Source organism: Notechis scutatus, chromosome 3, assembly GCF_049901735.1.
Source record: "Notechis scutatus isolate UNSWTSFEM ecotype Mainland chromosome 3, rNotScu1.2, whole genome shotgun sequence".
NCBI classification, from domain to species: domain Eukaryota; kingdom Metazoa; phylum Chordata; class Lepidosauria; order Squamata; family Elapidae; genus Notechis; species Notechis scutatus.
Genome location: NC_142011.1, coordinates 200,283,789 through 200,311,676, shown reverse-complemented (window position 1 = coordinate 200,311,676; position 27,888 = coordinate 200,283,789). Strand labels below are relative to the sequence as shown.

General features: G+C 40.4%; 1 protein-coding gene across 3 annotated transcripts in view; it reads left to right on the top strand.

The window, feature by feature from the left end:
- Positions 1 to 27,888, top strand: part of NDRG1 (N-myc downstream regulated 1) — an 83,530-nt gene that overhangs the window by 53,500 nt on the left and 2,142 nt on the right. For 2 of the 3 annotated variants that reach the window (XM_087962219.1, XM_026678530.2), the window contains exons 2-15: positions 3,721 to 3,799; positions 5,215 to 5,256; positions 10,793 to 10,898; positions 12,014 to 12,134; positions 12,992 to 13,054; positions 14,028 to 14,088; positions 14,996 to 15,082; positions 16,776 to 16,832; positions 17,622 to 17,725; positions 18,812 to 18,868; positions 20,490 to 20,541; positions 23,545 to 23,592; positions 25,556 to 25,591; positions 26,598 to 26,649. In XM_087962219.1, coding sequence (XP_087818345.1) covers positions 3,721 to 3,799; positions 5,215 to 5,256; positions 10,793 to 10,898; positions 12,014 to 12,134; positions 12,992 to 13,054; positions 14,028 to 14,088; positions 14,996 to 15,082; positions 16,776 to 16,832; positions 17,622 to 17,725; positions 18,812 to 18,868; positions 20,490 to 20,541; positions 23,545 to 23,592; positions 25,556 to 25,591; positions 26,598 to 26,649 — 965 coding nt within the window. Of the gene's footprint in view, positions 1 to 3,720; positions 3,800 to 5,214; positions 5,257 to 8,485; positions 8,651 to 10,792; positions 10,899 to 12,013; positions 12,135 to 12,991; positions 13,055 to 14,027; positions 14,089 to 14,995; positions 15,083 to 16,775; positions 16,833 to 17,621; positions 17,726 to 18,811; positions 18,869 to 20,489; positions 20,542 to 23,544; positions 23,593 to 25,555; positions 25,592 to 26,597; positions 26,650 to 27,888 lie in introns of those variants that run through there. The other variant, XM_087962220.1, reaches the window with a different exon arrangement.

The following is a 27,888-nucleotide window of genomic DNA, read 5'->3' as shown; positions in this document are numbered from 1 at the left end:
TTTAACAGAGCATAAACATTTCTTTTTGTGTGTGTGTGTCAAAGAAGAAACCCTTATCAATATTTCTGAGCATGCTTAATTGATGGGATCCTGTTTTGGATGCCTGAATCGGACAGACCTCCGGATGGAAAGGCCACGTCTGTTTGAAGGACAGCTAATGAGGGACCTTGTCAATGACCCTGAGTTGGCTGTGGCGGAACTTCATTATGCATTTTGCAAGTCGACAAACTTGTTCTGTGAGGCCTCTGGATCCCCTGCTGTAAAACAGTAGGAGTATAGTCCTCCCCTGGTTTTGTTCATTAATTTTATGTGGTTTACTTGAAAGAAAGGGATTGACATGTTCACCTCACAGTGTTAGACCATGGAGTTCTTTTTGTGTGTATGTGTGTGTGTATATGTGTGTGTGTGTGTGTGTATCTATATATATATATATATATATATATATATATATATATATATATATATATATATATATATATATGTGTGTGTGTGTGTGTGTGTGTGTATATATATATATATATGGTGTTCAGCTTGGTTCGGGTATTTTCCCACGTCATTGTAGTTCTTTTAAAGTTGTAGCAACGTTTCAGCAGAATCTCATCTGCCATCATCAGGCTTCTGTATTGTTGGTTCGGGTATAAACTGTATTGTCTGGTTACAGTTAATTTGAGCAATGCTCATCATCATAACAGTAATAATGTTCATTAGTAGTGATCATATAAGCGACAGTATTTTCTCAATATGTATTCGTTGTTAATACTAAATCATATTAACAATAAACGTATCGTAATAAGCCCTCATAGTAAAATTAATCATTCTCTTATAATTTTAAATGTTCTAATTTCTGTTTCTGTTAGCCATTGATAAAACGAATCCCATGTTTCAAAATATTCCGTATCTTCCTTCTCTTTAATTTCAAGTGTTAATCTATCCATTTCTACACATTCTATTTTTTTAAAATTATTATTATTATCTTCTCTTTCGTAGGGTTCTCCACACCTTTCCAAAGTTCTGCAAATTCAATTCTGGCCTCTGTTACAACATGTAGTATTAGATACATAGTCCCTTTATTATATTTTTCTGGTATAATACCCAACAGAAATATTTCTGGTTATAAATCTATGTGTTCTTTTATCATTTTTTCTATCCAAGTATCCATGGAGGACCATGGAGTTCTTCTAATACTCAATCCTCATCCTCTTTGGAGAAGTGAAATCAAAACTCTGGCATGACTTGTCTTTATGATTTGAGTAATGTCCCTTGATAACGGCAATCTCAGCCTTCTGTCCTCCTCTTAGAATGTCCACCAGGGAAACTGTCGACATCCTGGAGGTCATGAGCACAATCTTGGATGACCACCAACTTCCTTCCTCTCTGCCTTTGTTTTATTTTAGATTATTTAAATTCAAACAATTAGAGAGGAGGCCTCTCCTGCTGTGATACAAACACTGATTGTGTTTGTTTACAAGGACATTTCTAAGGCTTACAAGAAGGCAGCCCTGGCATTTTTAGAAGCCAAAATGTTGGGTTTACTCAGGGCCTTGTACAGAAATGTGTCCAAGGTTTCTAGAGGAGAGGAAGTAAACATCACAATAAAATGGAGTGAAACATTCAGGAGGGTGGACAAACTATCCAACCATTTGCTTTCTACATGTCTTGTGACTGGTTCAGGTCAGTTATGACCATCACACCGTGAAAACACCAGCATTTAATTTGAAAATGTCAAAATATTCCCATGGATTCCTCAAAGTTACCCACCTAGACCATGCCCCCAATATGCCTTCTACAGAAGGTCTGGTTTCAGGTCACTCGGTTGCAACTAACTACTGAGTTGCAATATCGGTGCAGTTTAATTATCTGTACCTTGAACGTAAATTAGATTTGTTGATTATTTACTCGTTGGGTCCTTGGCTCAGTTCCATCTACTTTTTTTTGGTAACCAATTATTACAGGCCCTTGGTACAATAATGAAAGCTAACCCTATCCTAAGATATGTCACTTATTTTTTTATCTATAATGCTGCTGTCTTAATTCTAACCACAGAGATAAGTTCTGTGATTACGTAAATCTTATTATTTGATCCAGAAGTTAGGGGGCATGCATAAGCGCACCAACGTGCCTACCGCCCCTGTCCTATTGTTTCTTTTATTTTTCTTATATGTATCCATGTATTCATAACTGTTTTTACTTGTACCTATTATCTGGTAAGCAATTGACAAACCAAATAAAATAAATAAATAAAATAAAAATAAACCCAACAGTTGGAAAGGTTTTTTTCTGCATGCTCAGATATCCCTTGCTTAACGTGGTGAGGAAAATTTGAACTGAGGTGCCTTTTCGAATACAATCATAGATGGTCTGTTTATTCTCATTATACTATAATATTGACTGTGGTTATTTTAAATGCTTTTTGCTGATTGTTCCCCATGCTTTATCTTGCCAGTGTGACCCTGTCAAATGCGTTGCTCTGCCCTGTCACTCTTTCTGTCTGATTTTTGAAGTGGAAAAGAAATGATCATTGTCCTTTACTTTTGTCTAACCATTCCAGCTTTATCAGCTTACGAGCTCGATTCCCTTGGTTCGCTATGAAACTATGTGGTCGGGCTTAGTTTTTGGGGAGGAAAATTAGGGAGGGAAAATTCTGCCTCTGCCTACCAGCATCCATCGGTATTCATCTGGCTAGCGTCCTGTCAGTGTATGAGAGAGTTGAGGGCTGTTTGGAAACTGAAAGAGTATTTGCTGTGTGACCAAGAAGGAGACATCAAGGAGCCTGGGCATGGCTTAGCTCAACTGTTCTGTACTAAAGCTGCTTGGTGCTGTGAAACTGAAACTGAAACTTCTCTCCTCTGCTTGTGTTTTGCATTTGGAACAGATTTTTTTTTCAGGTGGGGAGGGGGAGTAGAACTCCTTAGCATCAGAGCATGTGTTAATAATAATAATATACTAAATGCTAATGCTCTGATGGTCCTTTCGAACAATCCTTTCTTAGTGAGCACCTAGAAGCCAAGAGGAATATACATGACAAATTTCAAGTTTGTAGGCTTTACGATTCTGGAGATTTTGTGATGATGCATGAGTGGTATTTCTCTTTTATATATATTGAAGATAAAAAGAATATCAGCAAGGCTAGCAGGAAACACACTGAGCCTCCTTCATCTGGTTATTTCACCTCTCCTGCTTTACTCCATCTAACTAAGTGAATGGATTTGCAGTGCTGAAAAGCCACCCAGCAGTGGAACCCTGCCTGCTGATTTTGCAAAAGTGAGATAGAGGCAACGGTCAGCTCTTGACCGCTGAGCGTTCGGTCAAGAGAATTCTGGAAGGCAGGACTTCTGCTGCCTGAAACATCTCATAGCATCATCAGTCCATGTTCTGTGGGGCCTATCGGGCACCTGTGCAGAGGTCTATTCAGGTTTACGCTTTTGGCTTTGAAAAAAAATCTCAATCTTGCCAAAACGCAGATATGTGTGAGATCCTTGGTGCTCTCTGAGCTTGGTGGTTTTCTAGCAGACGTTTCGTTACCAAACTAAGTAACACTAACAGTACTGATGGAAGTTACCTAGTTGGGTAATGAAATGTCTGGAAGAAAACTACCAAACTCAGAGAGCACCAAGGACCCCATAGTGCAACCTGGAGTTTCAGATATTCTCTTCTTTTGGGCGATATGCGTGTAGTAACTTCTGGCCATAAGGAACATTGAACATTTCTTCATTTTCTTAGGTACCAACTGTTGACAATGTCGTCAGGTGGTCCGGGGTCCCGTGTTGCAGAGCAGAAGCCTTTAGTCAACAAAGAAGATGTAAGTTGTGCTCTCTGAAACCTGATTGTTTACTTGCAGATGTTTCGTTACCCAGCTAGGTAACATCACCAGTGCCACAAGGCAGCAGGGTTTGCTGTCAGCTTAAGAGATGAGTTTGCATAACTGCACCAGAAAGACTGCCAAAGCTTTCAGACTCAAATCGCAGACCCTGTCCTGCAGAGCAGTAGGAACAACATGTATGGGATAATCCTCCCCAGCACTCACTCGGCAGTGATTTTCATATCTGTCTACTGCCATGTAAGCTTGTTTAAAATGCTATCCACATCATTTGCTCTGTCCGCTTATCATCTTAGCATGCCCTGCTTCTTGCAGAATGCTTTCTTCCACAAATGTAATTCGTTATTCTAGTATGTCTTCAATTTTCACCCTCTCTTTCTTCCGGAACTCAAAGTAGCCTGTTTGGGAGTTGTGAAATTGGATGGACAGAGAGAAAGTGGCTGATTCAAAACTACCTGGGGGGTGTTTGGCACTTCACCATTTAAAAGATGCTGCTGGGTCCCCAAAATGTAGTGCCATTCAGTGAAAAGTATAGATTAACAGTGAGCAAATTGGTCACCTGAATTCTGCAGAACTTCCTGTGATAAAAGAGCTGAAAACCCATGGAACAACTTCCTGCCCTTTTGAGAGATGCAAAGTGACGTAAATCCTAAAATGAGCTTTGCTAGGCCTCTATTTTGGAGGCGGGGTAGGGCGATTTGGCACAAGATCGATTTCTCCGGGGAGATGCCAGCTGCCATGTACGGTGTTCCAATATACAGGGAGTGGTCATTTATGTGAGCCAAATTTAGTGACGGTTTGAGTAAAATCAATTTTATTGTGGGGTTAGGAGGCATCACACGGGCCACCAATAAGCTGGGACGCCTTCCTTTCTTCCTCCTACAAGTCCCAGTCATCAAGATGAATGCTTCTGAGGATCTGCAAATGATACGAATCGTAAGATTTCCACTTAGGGGAGGAATGATGGAGTTAATAGCATCTGTAGGCTCTGGCCTTATTTATCAGTGCAGTCCTGATCTTATTTCTGGATTGGACCCAGGTTGATTTTATTTAGGGCAGGGGCCTTCAAACTTGGTCACTTTAAGACTTGTGGACTTCAACTCCCAGAATTCCCCGGCCGGCTGGCCGGGGAATTCTGGGAATTGAAGTCCACGTGTCTTAAAGTGGCAAAGTTTGCAGATCCTTGATGTAGAGTCACTCAGTGGGCTTCCCAAAGACCCCTGTAACTTCTGCCCCGTTGGTTTGGTGAGATCCTCTCTAAACACGACGCCATCTTATTTCATTAAACTTACATAAAGGGGGCAAAGCTAATAAGAAATCTCCACAGCATTTATTTCAGAAATGAAACCTTTGGTGCTTTCGGTCTTGTAAACCCTCTTGTAACTTCTCTTTTCTAGGCCATCACTCGTCTCCTGACTGATATCGAGGTTGACATTCATGTAAGTGTTTTCAGACTTTTTAACCACGGTTAAATATCGCCATAGGAATTTAAGGAAACATAGTTGATTCCCTTTAAGTGGTCCATGGAGACAGCCGATCACTATAATATAAGCGGTAACATGAATGTTTCATAGAAGCACTTAGAGAAAAAGGGTTCTTGGGAAAGCAAATTTCTGATTAAACCTGGCAGATGAACAAGTTGCCGAGTTTGATTTATGTATTTTCAAACTTTTGCATTTAACTCTTTCTTTGGTGGTGTTTTCCGAAGCTTGCAAATGCTAAGGAATAGATGCCCCACGAAAGAGTGATTGATTTATATTCCCTGTATATCAGCTTGGGGTCTTCCCACACTGATCAGAAAGAAATTTTAATGAAATAACCCATGCTGGAAATGTTTGGTTTTATGTTTTTTTGTTTTTTTGCTTAGCCAGTAAGCATCTCCAAATTAATTTCAACCAGGGGTGGCTGGCTGGGGAATTCTGGGAGTTGAGGTCCACGAGTCTGAAAATGGTCACGGTTAAGCCCTCCCCCCAAATTTAAACGAAAGTTTGCAGAAAGATTTCTTTGGGGGGTGGGTAATAAACTTTTATTATTTTTATATTTTAAAAACATCTCTTTCAGTGAACAACGCAGTTCCAGGTTTACACTTCAACACAAACATGACCTTAGTACATATTTATCTTTCACATTCAATTCTATATCATATCACTACTTCCATTTTCCAGTAAATTTTCTCCATTTCTAAATAACTATGAAAGACTGGCTTCCTAATGTCCTCCACTTCACCAATACAAGGACAGAGAGGGGCTGCCATAGAGAGGAAGAGGTCAAGCTAAAGCGCCTGTAGGCCAGACAAGGAATAATGGATGGAAAGTGAACAAGGAGAGATTTAACCTGGAAACAAGGAGAAACTGTCTGACAGTGAGAACAGTGGAATAGCTTGCCCTCCGAAGTTGTGGGAGGCTTGAGGCTTTCAAGAAAAGATTGGACTGCCATCTGTCAGAAATGGTGTAGGGCCTTCCGCTTGGGCGGGGGGTTGGACTAGATAACCTACAAGGTCCCTTCCATCTCTGATTATCTGTTATCCAGAGAGACTGTTTGCCAGGGTGTGCTTGCAAAATCTCCCTTTGAGCTAGGCGAAGGGAGTAACAAACGATCAAGCTATTCTCAGTTAAAGCACTGGTTCTATTAACTAGATACTGGGAAAGGAGGAAGCCCAGAAAAAGCATTCAGCGATAATTTCACTTCCATCAAGGCTAACAAACACTAGTTCCTTATGACCATTAACCATTCCACTTGCTTGGATATCCCATCCAGACCGCAATAGCCCTTAGCCCTTAGCCTTATATACCACTTCACACTGCTTTTACAGCCCTCTCTAAGCAGTTTGCAGAGTCAGCCTATTGCTCCCAACAATCTGGGTCCTCATTTTACCCACCTCAGAAGAATGGAAGGTTGAGTCAACCTTGAGCCTGGTGGGATTTGACCTGCCAAATTTTTGCAGGCAGCCGGCAGTCAGCAGAAGTAACCTGCGGTACTGCACTCTTAACCACTGCGCTACCACGGCTCAGACTTTATATACCACCCTAAAGTGCTTCACAGCACTCGGGGGGGGATTAACAATGTCAGCATTATTTGAATACTGCCCCCAACCATCTGGGTCCTCATTTTACCGACCTCGGAAGGATAGGAAAGCTGAGTCGACCTTGAGCCAGTCAGGATCAAACTCCAGGCTGCGGGCAGAGTTAGCCTTCACTGCTACATTCTAACCACTGCACCACCAGAGCTCCTAGGTTTCCCCAGGTTCAGGCGGTATGCGTTTGGTCCTCCTAGGGAAAAACGCTCATCAACACATTGTGGTGTGGTAAGTGAGCCAGTCCATCTCTTTCTCCAGAATTACAGCAATTAGGAGAGCAAGCTTTGCCCTTCCTGAACTCAAAGCAGATTTTTTTTTCTTTGCACCCTGAGAGAGAGGTACATTTTGCCGCTAACCTGGGTTCGAACTCTCAACCTTCCGAGCGGGAGGCGAGAGTCTTCCCCACTAGGCCACCACGCCGATCTGAATTTGCAATAAGAACCTCAAAATGCAGCCCAGACACACTACTCTGCAGTCCGCTGCCAGTTTTCTGAAAGGCGCCAGATGGCAGCTTGATCTTCAGCCTCCTATCGGATTAGTGCATGTACCTGGGATATTTTTATTGCCAAGGCGAGGGTTGCAAGCCCCAGGGTTGTCAGCAAAGAGCCTCTTAGCGACAAAACTTGACGTTCATTAGGATGGGATGACCTCTGCTTTCTTGGGGGAAGCCTCCTGCAAGCCCCACAGATTTCACCCAGGGATGACTGGAGGCAACTGACAGGCGGAGTCGTGTGCCGAAGGGCTTAGAGCAAGAATTGAAGGGCATCTCAGTGCAGGCCATTTATTAAATTGGATCCTAATCCTTGTCTAGCCGTGGTTACTGTGGGGTGTATAATCTCCCCTAGCCCAAACTTCTGTGCAGCCTGAAAGGTTTCCTGGTCTCGTAGTGAATAACCAGTCCGTTTGAAGAAGGCAGATTTTTCTATGGGCTTGTTGGTCTTAAAATCTGGAAGGAAAGGTTATATCTGAGTCCCTTTCCCCAAGGGAGCGTCCTCGATCAGGGACCACAGAGAAGGGCCTTCTTAGTCTCCATCCCTTCTATGGGAGTTCAGGTAACAGCTAATTTTTTTTCCCAGTACGCCTTTCGCGCCTTTGAATCCTCCGACAGGAAGGAGCGTTTCATGGAAGAGGTTCTTAGAAGTGCCTTTTGATAAGATATTTCAATTTCAATTCAGATTAGAGCTGGAAGGGGCCTGGGAGGTCATCTACTCCAACCCCCTGCTCAAGCAGGAGTCCCTCTCCCATTTCAGATAAGTGACTGTCCAGTCTCTTCTTAAAAACTTCTCCAGGGATGGAGAAACCACAGCTTCTGGCAGCGTACGACAATCGATAAAACAACAAATACAAAACAAGTCATTATAAAAATATTTTTAAAATCTTAATGAAATTAACACTACAAAAATGAAAATATAAAAAGGGCCCTTTCTCTACTTGTAAGACAGGGGCTTGTCTGGACAATGATTATAATCCTTTGCAACCCACGTGCACACAATGTTTGCTGGAGGGCAGGACCCAGATTCCTGCTGTTAAGCCACCTTTAAATCTGATTTAAGGATGATGTCGCGCAATAGTTTCCTTGCTAGGATTCAGGGCTTAGGCAGGGCAGTCGCTTGGCTATAAAAACCAGTTGCTCCCCAGATCCCAAACAAAAGCTGATACTTATTTTTCTCGTTGGATTCGTTGTGATTAACTTCAAACTGTACTTTCTAAAAATGGTGCTCAATATGGAAGACACTGCTTATTTGTTGCATAATGCTGTAAGTATTTTGGGAAGGAAAGGGAATATAGAAAGCTAGAAACAAAACAAACAAAATTATTGTCACTATTGCTTTGGATTTCAAAGTTGGGGGTAAATTTTGGAAGCTTATTTTTTCTTTGATTGCTGATGACAATGTCTACATTTATGACTGCCAGGAAACATTTATGACAGGCTTTTGGCATGAAAGAGAAAAAAATATATGATGTGGTTTTGATGATTTTTTTAAAAAAATAGATAGGGGAAAAATGAGCTAATTTGTAATCATGGAGTGAGCTTTGTAATCATACAATTGTTGTATTTGTTGCAAAGGAAATTAGAAGCTGCTTTTTATTTCTTGTTATGCTTTTTTTTTTTGCACATTTGTTTTTCCCCCCTTCCTTTCTCTTTTCTTTGTTGTCTCCTGAATTCATGTAAGTTTTTATGTTCACTTTAAAACTTTTAATTACACACACACACTAAACAATTGTGACCGGTTGTTCCGGTATATTCTTTAATTCTGTACTACTGAAGCAACCAGCAAGTTTAACAGCCAGAGTTCGTACGAATTTTGAAAGGGAGCAAAACGGCAAATGTTTCCATTGGTTTTTAACCCTCTGCGTTTCTTTGGGATGAGATATTGATAACACCCATGCGCTGATCAAATGTACTGAGCCCTCTTTGCTTCAGTAAAGTTATTAGCTCATAATGCCTTCATTCAGACATCTAACAATTTCAGCCTGTTGATATAACCAAAAATGGATGGATACTATGGAACACATAGTCCCAAATATTGTTTAGTTTAGTTTACTTTATTGTCATTGCACCTCGTACAATGAAATTAAATACCATCTTCAGTGCACATCATGACCATGAAAATAAACACAAAAACACATCCTTCACATTCTATACCTTGAATTGAAAACCCCTGATACTGCATTCATATTGCACTATACAGTAGAATTCAGTAGAGTTACTGCCCTGGGATGGAAGCTGTTTTTCAGCCTATTTGTCCTTGTTTTTATTGTCCTGTACCATCTGCCAGATGGTAATAGTTCAAAAAAAAAAAAAAAAGAGTGCCTTGTTTTGAACTATTACTTTTGAACATCTATTTGAACATCTGGCAAAGATTGGGTTGTGTCTCCCCGATGTTTTCTACATAGTGGGAAAGAGAGACTCTGGCAACTTTCTCTGATAGAAGTTGGCAATCGTATGAAGTAATATGCAGTAAACTTGCAGAGAATCGTAGTAATAAAGGAGACTATTTGTAGCTCAGGGTGTCCTGGTTCCGACTGATGAACCCAACCAAGCAAGTACAGTTGAGACCTTCTGATCTCTGAATGCAAAACTTTATTGAGCACATCATATCAGCACAGAGTGAAAGCAAAATCAACTCTACCTAATTCCCGTGGTTTTCACATCATTAAAGAATAGAATTTCCCTCCCCTTTTAGTGCAAGTCACACTGTCCAATTAGACGGCCAGGTATTGTTTTATGGAAACTGTGTAAGTCTCGGATGAACATCTGTTAGATGACCTTGGTTCCCAGGGGATGATTTCTTGCCGCCACCTGGAACTGGCATTCCAAAGGTGGCTCTCCCTCCCCCTTATTGTTGTGGGCAGCTGAAAAACAGTAATGGCTGCGACAGCAAAATCACGCTTTGAAGACACAGGGTTGAAATGAGGGATACTTGGTGCTCTCCGAGCTTGGTGGTTTTCCTGCAGTCTGCAAGAATTTCCATGGCAGACGTTCCCATCACCCAAACCAGGTAACATCATCAGTGCTAGAAGATCTCTACTCCCTTCTAGCATTGATGATGTTACCTAGTTGGGTAAGGAGATATCTGCAAGAAAACAACGAACCTCAGAGAACACCAAGGAAAAAACTCAACGCCCAGTTTGACCCTCTCTTTCATTTTTACTCCTCTTTATTCTGACGGGAGGTCCAAATAGATCATTACTAAGGACTTCTTTTGCCCTTGTAAGTACAAATGGATAATTTGTCATTTTTTAACTATACTCTTGCAGATGTTGAGAGTAGAATTCAGCAGGACTACTTAGATTAGTTTTGACTGGTGCTACCAGATGTTATATGTCAAATACTTGGTGGGATTCAGAAGCCTTTATGTTGAGGTGCAGATGGCTAATGCTGCCTTCTCCCACAGGAACAAGACATTGAGACCGTCCATGGGTCAGTCCATGTCACCATGTGTGGAACACTCCGGGGAAACAGACCTGCCATTCTAACATACCATGATATTGGGTTGAATCGTAAGTATGTCTTGCCCATTCTCATATCTACCCTGCAGTGGAGAACTTCTTATTTCTGGCTTAGTTACTCTGTTTTGTGCCTTGTGATCTAATGTAGTTTTTCCAAAAAAAGGTATCCTTCCTGTGTGATGGGACTGCAATTCCCAGGAATCTCATCCAGCTTCCAAGCTCCCTGGGAATTCTGGGAGATGCAGTCCTGACATATCTGAAGGGTAAAAATTTAGAACGGCTGACTTTAACATTAATGCAACATTGGCTGAGTTCACATATTGTGCTAAACTATGCCTTGTTTCAGTTGGCTTTTGAAGAAGCAACAGTGACATGGCAAAAAACAACAACCACCCCCCCCCACACACACACACACACTGATTTGAAAATCAGTATGTCATCGCATTATGGCTTGGCACAACACAGTAGGCAAACCCATTCAACAAATATTTTGTATTGATTTTTGTGGGCTGCTGGATGAAGGATGGAAATTCCTTGGTGGAATCAGAACAATTGTGAATCGGTCATGCTAAAAGTGTGTGGGACTTAAATTTTAGAAATCCCTCATCAAATTTTCCTGTAGCAAAATCCACTTTAGCTATGGCTGCATAATAGCTGTGGACTTAAGTGTTGCTTTTAAATACGAAACTGCATTTTTGTATAGCGAAATAGGTCTGTCACACAGGAAAATGGTTTTGCGATTTTTTTTACCTTTCATCCAGCAACGGTCTCTTCAACTAGAAATGAGCATTGTGCAAACTGCAGGCCCAAACTGATGAAAAATCGATGAAAAGCTTGACTTGGAGTAGCCCATATATCCACACTACAAAGAAAAGCTCTTTTTCAGATTTGTGTTGCCACAAAAATGCAGAGAAATGAAGCGTCCGTGCAGCTTGCTGTCCTAAAAAACTGCTTTTCCTAAAAATCAAGCTAGGCGGTCTTTTTCTACAACGTTGTAAACATCTCTTATTTTCATAATATGCGTAGATGGACACAGTGCCTGTCCATTTCACCGTGCAATAAAATTGCAAGGGCTCTGTGGTGATTAGTCCCTCTTGAGAAGGTCTTTTTCCAAGGTTTGCCTGTTTTAATTGAGTTGCACCTTCTCCTTTGCTTCCCTCCCAAAGACAAGACGTGTTTCAACCCCCTCTTCCACCATGAGGACATGCAGGAAATCACACAGCATTTTGCTGTCTGCCACGTGGATGCCCCCGGACAGCAAGACGGAGCACCTTCCTTTCCGCCTGGGTTAGTGGTTCCTCCTTAGTGGGTTTTAATTTGGAGATTTTAGCCTCAGTTGCAAAACGACTCATATGGGAAAGAAGGGGAAATTTTACTGGCCAGGTTTTTTTTTCTTCTTGTTTCTGAAGCATAATTTTAATTTCCCATTTCCTTATTTCTTCTCCGGGAAAATAGATGCTGATTTACAAACGGTGCAACCAAGCTTGTAGTACAAATAGTTCTTGATTTACAACCATTAGTTAGGGACCATTTGAAATTAAAACAGCGGTGAAAAAGGTAACATAGCTAGTTTTCATACTTATGACCGTTGCAACATCCCCATGGTCACCTAATTTACATTCAGATGTTTGACAACTGACTCAACATTTATGATGGTCGCAGTGTCCCAGGGTCGTGTAATCCCCCTTTTCAACCTTCTGACAAACAAAGACAATGGGTAAACCAGATTCACTTAACAACCATCTTACTAATTTTAGAAATGCAGTAATTCGCTTAATAAACGAGGTGAGAAAAGTCTTAAAATGGGGTAAAACTCACTTAACAAATTTCTCACTTAGCAACATAAATTTTGGGCTTAATTGTCATAAATTGAGGACTAGCTGTAGTGTGTGTGTGCGTGCGTGTGTGTGTATACCTACCATCCTTTAAGGGATTTGTAGTGTGCCATGATTCCCTCACCCCAGTTATCAAACCTAATTACAAACCTAGTTCTTCAAACTCTCTTTGTTGATATGGATGTATACTACTTGGTTTATTGTTGTTGCCCTCCTTTCTCCGAATCCTCCTTAAGTGAGGATGAAGTAGATTAACTACTTCCCATGTTTTGGAAAGGGAGTTACATCTTTCTAACATTTGTTTTGTAGGTACATGTATCCTTCCATGGATCAGCTGTCTGACATGCTTCCTGGAGTTCTAAAACAATTTGGGTGAGTAGAATAGAATGCCTCAAGTTTTTCCAACCAAGCCTCAGAGAAACCATTTTCCTGTTCCCTCACAAGCATCTTAGAAAACGGTTACATATCTGTCTTCTTTTCTCTGGTGGTTATTAGAACTGAAGAGGTTTTAGAATCCATTGTACTTTGGAGCACTAGTGGTTGAAAGACTCCACATCTCCCTCATTGGGCTGGTTAATTGGAAAAAGAAAAACTTTCATATCTGATGGCCATAGTAGCAGTAGATGGGTTGAACGTTCTTCTTTTAGAAGCAGATTCTTCTGCCACTATCCCCAAAATATATTTTTTTTCTGATACAATTCCACTGGCAGAGAAATATTTAAATTCACTCCCTCTGGATTGTGTGGTAGGTTTCTGAATTAAAAGTGTTAACTGGTTATTAAGCAATATAATTTAAGCAGTTTAATTTAAATTTCAATAAAACTCATATTTACTTATGAGTTTCATATAAAGTTTTATGTAAATGTAAAACTTATATTTACTTAACTGTTTGCTGTACTGCTCAGCAGCCTTCTTTCTGCAGCTAGTTGAGTTGTGTAGAATCTGTTCTGACTCTAAGTCTAAAACTCTGAGCTAATCTTTAAACTAATCAATATGATTAAAGCAAGTATTTGCCCACGGGAGCTAAGACTAAACTATTTACCCTGACATATCTAGAGCACGAGGTCAACTCTTAAATCTTCATGCCATGTTTGAGGGCTTGTGCTGGGACAATTTTTTTTTGCCTTTTTGTTAGGGGAATAGAAATAGTTGGGATGGAGATGTCTTCTCCAAATGACCTCCATTCTGTTCTCAACGGACATGGAGCAACTGCTGAATGCATATTGAATATGAAATATAATATCCAGAAATGGAAAGCATTAGAAGCCAATACGCAACTTCACATTCCTTTTTTTTTAAAGATAATTTTATTTCTAATTTGCCTGAGTTTTTTCTTTCTTTTTAGATTGAAAAGTGTGATTGGAATGGGAACTGGAGCTGGGGCCTACATTTTAACCCGATTTGCTGTAAGTTGGGAATGGGGCGGTTTGTTTGTTTTTCTAGTTGCACATTTTGTAAAACTACTATAAACTTGAATGCAATACACTATTTTCAGCTTCACACCTTCTGATCTGCTTAACCTTAATTTGAGTAGCAAACATCCAGTATCAAACAAACAAAAATCAGAATGTGATATAACTTCCTCCTCACCAAGTAATGGCTGAGATTTGAGAAGCCAGAGTACAGTGTGAAAATATTTCACAATATTTCTGTAGGAGATGACCAGGCTAAGCCTGAGGAAGGGGTCAGATGTGCCCATTAGCCTCAAGTCCCTTCACACCAACAAGAGATTATTAGTATTATTAGTATTATTAGGTATGTTTAAATAATAGGAAGACTGGTATTTGAATGGCGTATTGTGACTTTGAACAACCAAATAATGAAGGACAATGTCTTAATATAAACATGTGTATTAACACCAGGCTTAGCAAAGGTTGACCTGATTAGAAGCTAGAATAGAGGTAGAAATAGGAAATAGGGAAAATATTAGCAGATATAATTTTTATATAACAGAATATAAGTAATAATTTGGTGGAAAAGATCAGAAGTTGAGAGATAGTATTACCATGTATGCTTATAGTATCATTGGCATTAAAATGGAACATTGGACTATTGAATAACTACTCTAAAATGTATATTAATACTAGGATTATATAAGTTTGATTAATATAACAACTATTATGATTATCATTAATGCTGTTCGTATCAAAATGATTATACCCAGGGGCCACACTGTTCATGTATTGATATTGATGTATACTTAAAAAGAAAAATTCAATAAAACTTGGGTGGGGGGGAGTCCTCATATTTTACCTCTGTCCCCCCACCCATCATATCTGGCTGTTCGCTCATGTGCCTGTCTTCAATCTGCAGCTTAACTACCCTGATATGGTGGAAGGTCTTGTTCTTATCAACGTCAATTCATGCGCTGAAGGGTGGATGGACTGGGCCGCAACCAAGGTAAAGACATTTGTTTAAACTTACCTTAAAACAGATCAAGGTGTGTTTAGAAGTACAGGGATTACGGAAATAAACATTACCTGGGACTTAGAAGCCAAGCTGTTCTTGTTTTTAATGTTTCTTAATCCTTTGAAGCTTATAGAGTGAGGGAACTCATAAAATACACTGCTCAAAAAAATAAAGGGAACACTTAAACAACACAATGTAACTCCAAGTCTATCACACTTCTGTGAAATCAAACTGTCCACTTAGGTAGCAACACTGATTGATCAGTTTCACATGCTGTTGTGCAAATGGAATAGACAACAGGTGGAAAGCATAGGCAGTTAGCAAGACATCCCCAATAAAGGAGTGGTTCTGTGGGTGGTGACCATAGACCACTTCTCAGTTCCTATGCTTTCTGGCTGATGGTTTGGTCACTTTTGAATGCTGGCGGTGCTTTCACTCTAGTGGTAGCATGAGACAGAGTCTACAACCCACACAAGTGGCTCAGGTAGTGCAGTTCATCCAGGATGGTACAGCAATGCGAGCTGTGGCAAGAAGGTTTGCTGTGTCTGTCAGTGTAGTGTCCAGAGCATGGAGGCGCTACCAGGAGACAGGCCAGTACATCAGGAGACATGGAGGAGGCCATAGGAGGGCAACAACCCAGCATCACACACACTACTGAGCCTCATTTTGACTTGTTTTAAGGACATTACATCAAAGTTGGGTGAGCCTGTAGTATTTTTTTCCACTTTAATTTTGAGTGTAACTCCAAATCCAGACCTCCATGGGTTGCTAAATTTGATTTCCATTGATAATTTTTGTGTGATTTTGTTGTCAGCACATTCAACTATGTAATGAACAAAGTATTTCATAAGAATATTTCATTCATTCAGATCTAGGATGTCTTATTTTTGTGTTCCCTTTATTTTTTTGAGCAGTGTATAAGTGTTCAGTGTATCCTTTCAGGGCTAAACATTTAATGGGGGAAGAAAACATACTTCTTAAAGTACAGGTAGTCCTGTACTTACAACCACAATTGAGCACCAACATTACTATCGTAATATTGTAAAGTACATAGTGATTGTACAGATTTTCTTCCGGCACCAGTAAATAGCCATGGCTAGATCTGAATGCAGATGAGAAAAATCTTTGCTTATAAACTTGGTAGCTTTCCGCATTCAGCTAATCAAAAAAGATTATTGTTTATATTTCTTTATTCACTCTGAATACAAGTAGTTCTCGGCTTATGACCACAACTGAGTCCAAATTTTCTGTTGCTAAGTGAGACATTTGTTAAAGTGAGCTTTGCCCCCATTTTATGACTTTCTAGCCGCCGTTGTTAAATGAAATCCCTTGCGGTGGATAAGTTAGTAACCTGGTAAGTGAATTGACTTTGTCAGAAGGTCGCAAAAGGGGATCACGTGACACAGCAATGGTCATAAATAGGAACCAATTGCCAAGTGTCTGAATTTTGATCACACGATCACGGGGATGCTACAAAGGTAACTGTGAAAAAAGGGTCATAAGTTCACATTTTTCAGTGCCGTTGTAACTTTCAACGGTCACTAAACAAACTGCTGTAAGTCAAGGACTTCCTGTATATAATTGAATGCCAGTGTGTTAACATGACTGAGGTAATGGTACATATGATCCTTGGAGTGTTTGAATTATTCTAATGTATTCCTTTGTTTTTTTAAAAAATGTCTAGATTTCTGGATGGGCTCATGCTTTACCAGACCTGGTCATTTCACATCTTTTTGGCAAGGTAAGCCTTCTTCTTTAGTTTAGTTTAGTTTACTTTATTGTCATTGCTCCTCGTACAACGAAATCAAACACCATCTTCAGTGCACATCATGGCCATGAAAATAAACACAAACACACGTCCTTCACACTCTACACATTGAATTGAAAACCCCTGATACTGCATTCATATTGCACTATACAGTAGAATTCAGTAGAGTTACTGCCCTGGGATAAAAGCTGTTTTTCAGCCTATTTGTCCTTGTCTTTATTATCCTGCGCCTTCACACTCCACATATTGAGATTGTGGGGGCTGGCAGCAGCGATGAGGAGGTTCCCGAGGAGCCTGTGCCAAGTGCGCATGCATGCATGATTGCTCGCAGGAAAGAGCAGCTACAACAGCACAGGCAACTCGGGAGTAAGGCTGCACGGTAATGGCCCCTCCTTCAAGAAGATAAAAGCCAGCCTTGAAGCGAACGTTCTTTGCAGGAAGCAAAGGCATTTTGAAACTCAGCCTTGTGGACATTACAGTATCTTAAGCTGGACTCTTTTGTTGTGAAATATTTCTTATCTGTGATTCTTGTCAGTCTCATACAGTTTTGGCAAGGTTTGTGCTTATCAAAGTAATTAGTTTGCAGCAGCCTTTTAACCGGGGATTCGTAAGACTCATTAAAAAGTTTCTATTCCCTTTGATTATTGTTTGTCTTATTGGAAAAGGGTTTGGGTCAGAACACTAAGTCGTCATTGCTCTTTCCAGATATTCTTCCTCTCCTGGTCTTAACTGATATTTGATGAGAATGTTTCTTAAATCTAGGAGGAGATTCACAGCAGCCACGATTTGATCCATACTTACCGCCAGCACATCATCAATGACATGAACCAAAACAACCTCCACCTGTTTGTCAACTCTTACAACAGGTAATGACACCACTGAACTCTTCAAAGCGCTTAGGAGAACATTTGCTGCTGCTGTTCAGAGGGGGAATCAGTAACAGGATCTCAGATTGTTTTCGGAGATCTTGCTATCCAGCTCTGCTTGAGAAGCTTAGTTCTAAGCTTGGGGTTCCCACTGACATTTAAACCTCTTGAAGGGAGAATTCCAGAGAGGAGGGACAAAGAGAGAGAATATTAAAAGTGATATATACCTGATGACATTCGTTTCCTTGCATTTAGTGGGCTTTTCAGGTCTATGCATTGTGTTTTTAACCTTTTGGAACAACACTGAATTCAAGTAGTGCTTGACCTACCAACCACAATTGAGCACCAAAATTTCTGTTGCTAAGTGAGACATCTGTTAAGTGAGTTTTGGCACATTTTATGAACTTTCTTGCCACCGTTATTTTAAGTGAATCAGTTGTTAACGTTAGTAACATGTTTGTTAAGTGAACCGGGCTTCCCCGTTGAATTTGCTTGTTGGAAGATCGCAAAAGGAATCACATGACACCAGGACATGGCAACCGTCATAAATACGAAGCAGTTGCCAACCATCTGAATTTGGATTATGTGACCACAGGGTTGCTGCAACAGTCCTAAGTATGAAAAACAGTCATAAGTTCCTTTTTAAGAATGCTGTTGTAATTTTGAACAGTCACTAAACAAACTGATCCCTGGGTAGAGGCAGATTTTTCTCTCTCTGGGCACAACTGAGAATATAGCTGCTGAACAAAACTCCGTACTGGCAACAAGAAGAGCATCCGGCCATCAAAACGCTCTACTAGCTCCATTCAGTTGCCCAGACTCCACCCCTCAAGAGATGACGGGGCGGTTAAATGAAGAGGGTGACTAAATGAACTGTTGTAAGTCGAGAACTACCTGTACTCAAAATTCAATTGAAAGCTAGAACGCCCGATTAGCAGTCCTCTAATCATCTACTCGTTTGGTTGGGAATACACATTAGCCACCCATCTCATATGGACAACTTCTTCCTATCTTTTTGGGGGAAATGGGCTTTACAAGTTGCACATGTAATAACTTCTTACAATTGTTTTTTTGTTTGTTTTGCAGCCGGAGAGATCTAGATATTGAACGTCCAGCTCCAGGAGTAAATGTGGATACTCTACAGTAAGTCTGGGTTACAGTCAGCCTTTTAGTGTTGGGTTGGAAAAAAAGGGACAGAGCGTTTCCTTGCCCTTCTTTCTGCAAAGGGTAAAAATCCTGGCGATGTCAACACATTGCAAAACACACAAAGGGAATGCTGGCTCACTAAAACATGACTTAACAGCCCTAGTAAATGTAGGCTTGATCAGAAGCTGTTAGCTGATCTTCTCAAAAGTCAGCCACCGCTGATAAGGCCAATGATAAGAGCATGTACTAGCAAGAGCACTTAGACTTATATACCGCTTCACAGTGCTTCACAGCCCCCTCTAAGCGGTTTACAGAGTCAGCCTATTGTCCCCAAGAATCTGGGACCTCATTTTACCAATCCTCCGAAAGATGGAAGGCTGAGTCAACCTTGAGCCTGGTGGGATTTGAACTGCCAAATTGCAGACAGCCGGCAGAAGTAGCCTGCAGTACTGGACTCTAACCACTGCGCCACCAAGGCTCATAGTGGGGTCTACAATGTGGAAAGATTGTCTTGACTCCTTATTGGGAGTCCGTGTGCAACCCATTGTAGCCTGACTGAAGCTTTGATGAAGATTATAAAGCTACTTTCTCAGTTTCCACTGAAATTTGGAGTGTACAAATTTAAGAAGTGAATAATGGTCCACGTTGTTACAAGGTGATCTTGGGCCCGTCATTGTCTCTCAGGGAAGGAAGGTTGGTTTGCAATGGCAAACCACTCCTGAAAAACTTTGCCTAGAAAATTGCAGGGGTTTGTCCAAGCAACCACCAGGAGTTAACAACTGACTCTAATCATCATCTTCATTTTTAATGATCCCATAATCCCTTGCGGGGTGGAGCCTGGGCAAATGAATGGAGCTAGCAGAGTGTTTTAATGGCCGGATGCCCTTCCCTGTTGCCAATGCGGAGTTTTGTTCATTCTCAGTGTGCCCAGAGAGAGAAACCTCTGCCTCTACCTAGGATCGAACTCACAGCCTCCTGATTGTCAGGCGAGAGCTCTAGGCCACCACACCACTCTTATTAACCCTGACTCTTAAGGCACCCCGCAAAAACAAAAGCAATAAATGGTAGAAGCCAAGAATGAGTGATAGCAGAACAAAACTCATACTTAAATAGAAATGAGAGCGGGGAGCTCAACCCCGTGATCCCTGGGACTAAGTTAGATTTCCAACCATACATTCAATTTTGCTACGGTGCAAAATGACAAGATTCAGCCTGTCATGGCAGCAGCGAAGGAGGAAATCAGTAAGAGCTGCTCCAATGATAACAAGCATTCATTTGATATTGTTATTTATATCATTTGAGCGAAAAGTGGAGGCATTAAAGCCAGCGTAATTATCGCCTTTGCAATCGCCTTTATGCATTTGGGGGGTAGGGGAAGAAAAAAATCTGGCATTACTCATCTAGTCCTAAATAAACTTTGATCCTACGTAGTGGCCATTTTCACTTGACCCGTAATAATTTGGCTGTATTTTGGTTTTTACGAAATTGAAAGGGTTCATTTTCCTCAACAAGTCAACACCTTGAGTTCGATTTGGTCAAACAACAACCCTGGTCTTTCTCTGATATAGTTTGAAGAAGTGCAAAGCCATTGACTCTTATGTTAATTGTTTGCTTTCAGGTGCCCTTCACTGTTGGTGGTTGGAGACAGCTCTCCTGCAGTTGACGCTGTGGTAAGTACACAATAGCAAAGACAGGAAATTACATACATAACATACATATGTATGTATGTGTGTATATATAGTACATACATACATACCTATGTTTTCCCCAAAACAAGACCCTGTCTTTTTTTTTTTTTTTTTGCCACCAAAAAAGGCACCAGGTCTTATTTTCAGGGGAAGATTGTCACCCACGGACTCACTTGCGCACGTCGCCCCCAGCTTCCTTTTCACTGTCAGAGGCCTTCGGGAGCTGCTTCTGTGTCCGGCAAGGCTTTCCTGAAGGCCTCTGCAGCCAATAACAGAGCTCCAGATCCTGGAGTGGGCGGAGTCTTAATTAGGGCTTATTTGGGGGGGCGAGTAGGGCTTATATCAGGCACACGTGTAAAAATCAAGCTAGGACTTACTTTTGGGGTAGGTCGTATTTTCAGAGGAAATACAATATACATACATACATACCCCCAGTTTTCTTCTGAGCATGCAATCTCATTCAGTATTTCTCTTTAAGGATCACAACCTGTTTATATTAACTTCTGCCCTCCAGGATTTAAAATAATATCCCTAACAATCCAATGACGTTACTTGAAGATGGCCAAAAAAAAAAAAAAAAACACCACCTAAGTTTTGGAAATGGCAGTTTATCTAGGGCTGATAACCCAAGCGTAATATTGTACTAGTTCCTAAGGCTTAGATATAAAATATTAAATAGGGCTCACCTGGAATTCTGGATCCTGGGTCAAGATAGTTCAGTCCTGTGAATTTATTGCCACCTCATCTTTCTAAGTTTCTGAGATAAGCTGGACTAGCCATCACAGGCTGGTACCTTGCAAATAATCCCAGCCATTGTATTCCTGACCCATTTGGCTCAAATCAGATAAGACTGAAGAGTAATGATTTAGTTGAAGTTACTAATTAAGCTTCATAGCTAAGTGAGGGACTGAACAGGTTTGTTCCTGAACTAAGGTAGCAGCCGCTAGATATGAGTTGTGAGAAGAAACTTACCACAACAGTGTTGGGGATGTTGTGATGAAGTAGCCAAAGTGTGGGAAGCGATAGGCAAGAAACAGATTTCATGGACAAGCTACGTGTGAAGTATTCAGTATTTATGTCGTTTCAAGCGGGGGACTTTTAAAAAAAATAGATCCAGATCATTTCCAGAATCATTAACACTTAATCACAGCCTTATCTTCCTGCATTGTATTTTCGGTGAAAAATTCTTACTAGGCAATTTAGTTATTACAGGAATTAAAAGCAGCACTTACAATCAACGACAAGAGTTTCTCCGGCAATCTAAATAATAGCATAGGTTTGGAAGCTGGTCATTTGGATATTAAATCCAGCTGTCTGTCCAAGCAGGAATCTAAGCATCCTGACAGCTAGTGAGAGATAAGGAGAAGGATTAAATTCCTTCCATAGCTGACAGTCTTGAAACCTGGGGTAGATAGATAACTTGTGGTCTTCAGGCTACATGGAGTTTAAGGCATAATTTCAGAAGTCCTGTTTTTGAATATCAGCAAAGGGGGAAAATGGGGAGAGCAAAGGAGAATGAACATGGGCTGCTGCCAACTTTGAACTTTCACATCCCCTCCAGATAGATTTGTGAAAAACAGGAAAACAGAATTCCCGTTCCTGCCTGTTTAAGGAGCAGTGGGCTATCAGAAAAATAATAATGGAATATCAAGGGATGCTTTTTAGCATCCAGAATTTCACTAGTGACTTCCCTGAAATCCTCTGCAGGTTGTTCTTGACTTACAACCATAATAGAGATTGAAAAATTCATTGCTCAGTAATGCAGTCATTAAGTGAGACGCCACAGGATCGCCAATTGCTATCTCCTTCTGGCTCCCCCGTTGATTTTACTTGTTGGACGCTGGCTGAGAAGGCCACAAATGGTCACCATGTGACCTCAGGACATTGCAAGTGTGGTAAATGTGTGTTAGTTGCCAACCAGCCAAATCACACTTGTCAGAGTGGGGACACTGCAGCAGTGATCGATGCGAGGACTGGTAGTAAGTTACTTTTGCCAACACTGTTGTAACTTCAAATGATCTTTAAATGAATGATTCTAAGTTGGAGACTACTTATAATATATTCTGGAAAATATATATATATATATATATATATATATATATATATATATATATATATATATATATATATATATATATATATATATATATATATATATAATATATATATATATAATATATATATAATATATATAATATATATATATATATATAATATATATATATATATTCACTAGTTGAAGCCAAGCATAGAACTTACCCTTAAAGCAAGTTGCTTCCTGGATTCTAAAAATTGCATGCAAGAGGCTTTTCTGAAAATGTGATGTGAAAGCTCAGCTTTTTAGTTTAGTTTAGTTTACTTTATTGTCATTGCACCTTGTACAACGAAATCAAACACCGTCCTCAGTGCACACTATGAAAACAAACACAAACACACATCCTTCACATTCTATACATTGAATTGAAAACCCCTGATATTGCATTCATATTGCACTATACAATAGAACTCAATAGAGTTACTGCCCTGGGATAGAAGCTGTTTTTCAGCTTATTTGTCCTTGTTTTTCTTATCCTGTACCATCTGCCAGATGGTAATAGTTCAAAAAAAGAGTTCCCAGGATGAGATGGATCTTTGAGAATGTTTTGAACTTTCTTAAGGCAGCGGGAGGTATAAAGCTCTTCCAAAGAGGGGAGAGGGCAACCAACGATCTTCTGGGCAATGACGTTAACCCTCTGGAGTGCTGTCCTATCTGCCACTGTGCAATTAGAAAACCATACAGAGGTGCAGTGAATTAAGGTACTCTCTAAGGTGCAGCGGTAGAAGGTCACCAGCAGTTTTTTCATTCATTTGTTGTTTTCTCAGAAGACTCAGGTAGTATAATCTCTGCTGGGTCCTTTTGACCAGGGCTGCAATGTGAGCACCCCAGGCCAGGTCCTCTTATGGTAATTTTTTTTCTTTCCTTCTCTCTGTTCCTTTTGCTCACAGGTGGACTGTAATGCGAAACTTGACCCAACAAAGACCACGCTTTTAAAGGTAACCACTGGGACCCAAGCAGAGCTCTTCAGATGTGTAAAAAGAGTTCAGGTTTTTGTGAAAAGGACTAGAGCAGGGGTGTCCAACCTTGGCAGCTTTAAGACTTGTGGACTTCAACTCCCAGAAGCATAACTGATGGGGGGATTCTGGGAATTAAAGTCCACATGTCTTGCAGTGTCCAAGGATAGACATCCCTGGACTAGAATGTTTTGATCCAGGTATTACTACTTAGAGCAATGCAACTAGCTGGGAGATGCACTAAGCAAATAGTAGTGAAATCAGAGAGAGGTAGGAAGCTGAAGGCTAGAAGTATGGAAGTCACTCTTCCTTCTCCTTGACTGACAAAAGTCAGTGACCTATACTTTTGCACAAGCATTAGGGCTCTTAAATGTAATTAGGGGTCAGTAGGTAATACTACTATGTTTAGAAATTCATCCCATAATTTTAATCCTGCTCAGAGGGAAGCGTGCTGGCTTACATGGTAAACATGCACCATTTCATTGATCCACGTCAAGCTTAATACAATAAATACTTAAGAAGGGTTCTAGGGTTGAGAAGTTTCTGCAGGCATTACAAGATTTTTCTGGAACTCAAAGCCTTTGTTCAAATCCCACATTCTATATTTAGTCTTTGAACTAAAATTTGAAAGTTATTTCAAAAGTTATTTCAAATTTTGTCCCACCCATGCAAATGGTGGAAAGAGAATTCTTTCTGTCTAGTTTAGAAGTTGGGCCATGAGTCAAAACAGGCCGATGGATTCAAAGGATGGTAGAACGATTGGTTGTCCTGAGTTTTCCCTCAAAATGTAGAGACACCTCAAATGCTGTGATTCCAAACAAGAATTGCATTTCGAATCCTGTTATGGTTAATTTAGTTAGTGTAAGCCTTTTCAGCTAGTAACTTGCCCATTCTCACAAAGAGATGGTGACTAAATCAAAAAGAGATAAGGGATATTAAATTCAGCAGAATTGTGGTAGACTTCCTAATTTAGTGTCCACCAGTACAGATGTATTTGCCTGTGAATTCCCAGAATTTTCAAGCAGCTGAGTGGAATTCTGGGAGTTGAAGGCCAACATATCTGAAGGACTGATGTGAAGGATCAATTTCTGGACATAAAATAAAATAACAGAGTTGGAAAGGACCTTGGAGGTCTTCTAGTCCAATCCCCTGCTTAGGCAGGAAACCCTATACCATTTCAGACAAATGGTTATCTAATCTCTTCTTAAAAACATCCAGTGTTGGAGCATTTGCAACTTCTGGAGGCAAGTTGTTCCACTGATTAATTGTTCTAACTGTCAGGAAATTCCTCCTTAGTTCTAAGTTACTTCTCCCCTTGATTAGTTTCCACCCATTGCTTCTTGTCCTGCCCTCAGGTGCTTTGGAGAATAGCTTGACTCCCTCTTCTTTGTGGCAAACCCTGAGATATTGTAACACTGCTATCATGTCACCACTGGTCCTTCTTTTCAGCAAACTATACATACCCAGTTTCAACAACTGTTCTTTATATGTTTTAGCCTTCAGCCCCCTAATCATCTTCGTTACTCTTCTCTGTAGAGTCTCAACATCTTTTTTACATCATGGAGACCAAAACTGGATGCAATTTCGACTTAGGGGTCACTGTGAAAAAAAGCATCGGTTTTAAGACTTACTAATTGTTCCATTTAGAAAATAAGTGCCTTCTCTTCCCTTTTACCATCAGGCATTAGGAAATCTGTAGCTGAAATGGAATATTAGTTTTAAAAAAAAACTCCCTTAAAATTCTTTTGAACAGTCTTCTAAGTGAGCGTTATATCCAGAAATCATTTTTTGCTTCTCACAGTCCAATGATTAAAATCAATTCTTCCCATGTATAGGGTTGTAGAGTCAAGCTGTGAATTGTGTGTCAGGGCAAGTAAGGTATCATTGAGAGAGAGGGATTTTTTTAAAAAAATTAAAACACTACTATTTTTTTTTTCTTTTGCAGATGGCTGACTGTGGTGGTCTTCCTCAGGTTTCCCAGGTGAGAATTGATTTTGGGCAAGAATAGATAATGAGTACTGAGGAGAATGTCATGAGATTTTGGTCTCTTGCAAACCGGATCCGTTTATTTAAATTTACTGTCTGTGATGGAAAGCAAAACGCCATAGGTAGAATTGAGAGCCATTTTTGGGGTAGTGGTTAAAGTACCTGGCTAGAAAACAAGAGGCTGAGTTGAAGTCCTACTACAAGCCTTGGAAGCCATATTTTACTTAGAAGCTTCGAGGCTGCCACATTTTAGTGCCTGGGAATTTGGGAGGGAGGATTTCATAGAGAGGCAGAGGATTAGACTCAACAACGTTCTTTCTCAGAAAGTCAAGGACAAGTTACCCTGCACCTGGAGAGGAGTATCTGGAAGAAGGTCTCCAGATGGGATGATGATTGATTGGGCCATGTGATGGACTGGTGGGTGCAGGGGATAGAGTTTTGAATTTCAATTGGGAAGGGAAAACCTGGACCTCTCAGATTTGGGTTTTGCCAGATGTGCCAACATGAGTTCTTCAATAAATTCTTACTTGGGTGAACTTTGCTGAACTTTGAGAAATGAGGGAGTTGTATTGGAACACTGACACCTACCTTAGCCATGAAAGCTGGCTGGGTGACTTTGGGCCAGTCACTCTCTCATCCCAACTCACCTCACAGGGTTTTTGTTGTGTGGGGAAAAAATAGGAGGAGAAAGTTGTGTTGGATATATTTATTGCCTTGAGTTATTTGTAAAACAATAATAAAGGTGGGAAGTAAAACACATAAATAACCAACTAACTAACCAGACTTGGCAATTTGTAACTGTACCAAGGTGACTTCATCATAGGTTTTAGTGTTGGGTAGTAGAGATATTTAAGCTGGCAGTACTTCCACAGTATTAAAAGTATCCAATGGATCTGAGAGCTTTTGTTTGGACTGCTCTTTGTCCAAACTCCGTTTTTGAAAATATTTAATAAGAGGTAATTATTTCATTCACATGCTACGTTTCTTTTTTTTTTTTACAGCCTGCCAAGCTTGCTGAAGCTTTCAAATACTTCATTCAGGGAATGGGATACAGTAAGTAGTTGTTGGCTTTAAAAAAAAAATTGGCTAAGTTTCTGTAGCAGGTGGGTGTCTGTGTGGCTGAAATTGTGTACGATGCATTCAGTTGCTTTTGTTCTAGAAGTCCCAATAGATCCGGCTGATAGTCTGCTTTGGTCATTGTTGTCTCTGGAGGTTTTGTGGTTCTCTTTTCCTCCCGTCTTCTTTCTAAATTATTTCCTCGATTGCAAAACACTTCTAATCGGTAGATTTTTGTCTTGGGATTTTCTATTGTGCTGGTTGGGTAGAAAAACTGCACCAGAGGGCACACAAATAAATCCTATTATTTGGAGCCTTGGCTATGGTCCCAAGAGCCTCTCCATATATAATTTTTAACACGATAAAAGTTAATCATCATAAACAAGAGAAATAATTCTGTTAACTCTACAAGAGTAGGGGAAGGAGTGGCAGAACTGGGGGTGGACCAAAGGTGCTTTTTCAGGAGTTTCTTGTATTTTATTTTGAAGATATTTTGCTGCTCATCCAAGAAGCTCCTTCAGCTCTGACAGGATAGTGGGGAATGGAAGGATTTCTATTCCTTGCAGACAGCTGGTCATTTGCATCCTTTTAAAGGGTCACCTGAATGGTGCTCCTGGTTCCTGTGATCCTGAGGGCACAGATAAACCTCCAAGTGCTTCAACGACCCTCTAAAAGGATGCAAATGACCAGCTGTCTGCAAGGAATAGAAATCCTTCCATTCCCCACTATCCTGTGAGAGCTGAAAGAGCTTCTTGGATGAGAAGCAAAACGTCTTAAAAAAAAACAACCCAAGTCCAGTTGCCTCCTGGAAAAAAAAAACACCTTTGGGACAACCATGACCTGGATGACTTGAGAACCTCTACAGACTTTTAACTGGGGGTGGAGTTAAAAAAAAAGGGATTAATCTAGAACAGGGATCTTCAAACTTGGCAAGTTTAAGACTTGTGGACTTCAACTCCCAGAATTCCTCCTTCAGTCATGTTAGCTCAGGAATTCCGGGAGTTGAAGTCCACAAGTCTTAGACTTGCCAAGTTTGAAGACGCTTGGTCTAGAACCTCTATGTAGCCACACTAAGTCCAAAACCCCCTTGAATTTTTGGGGGGGCCTCTAATTCCAAGCAGGCAGTAACCATTAGTTGAGAAGATTCCTGTTCATAGGCATGAATAGTAATATATCAGATTAATTGGACCTTCACATTAATTAGACTTGATCTTTGATGTCTGACAATAAGATCAG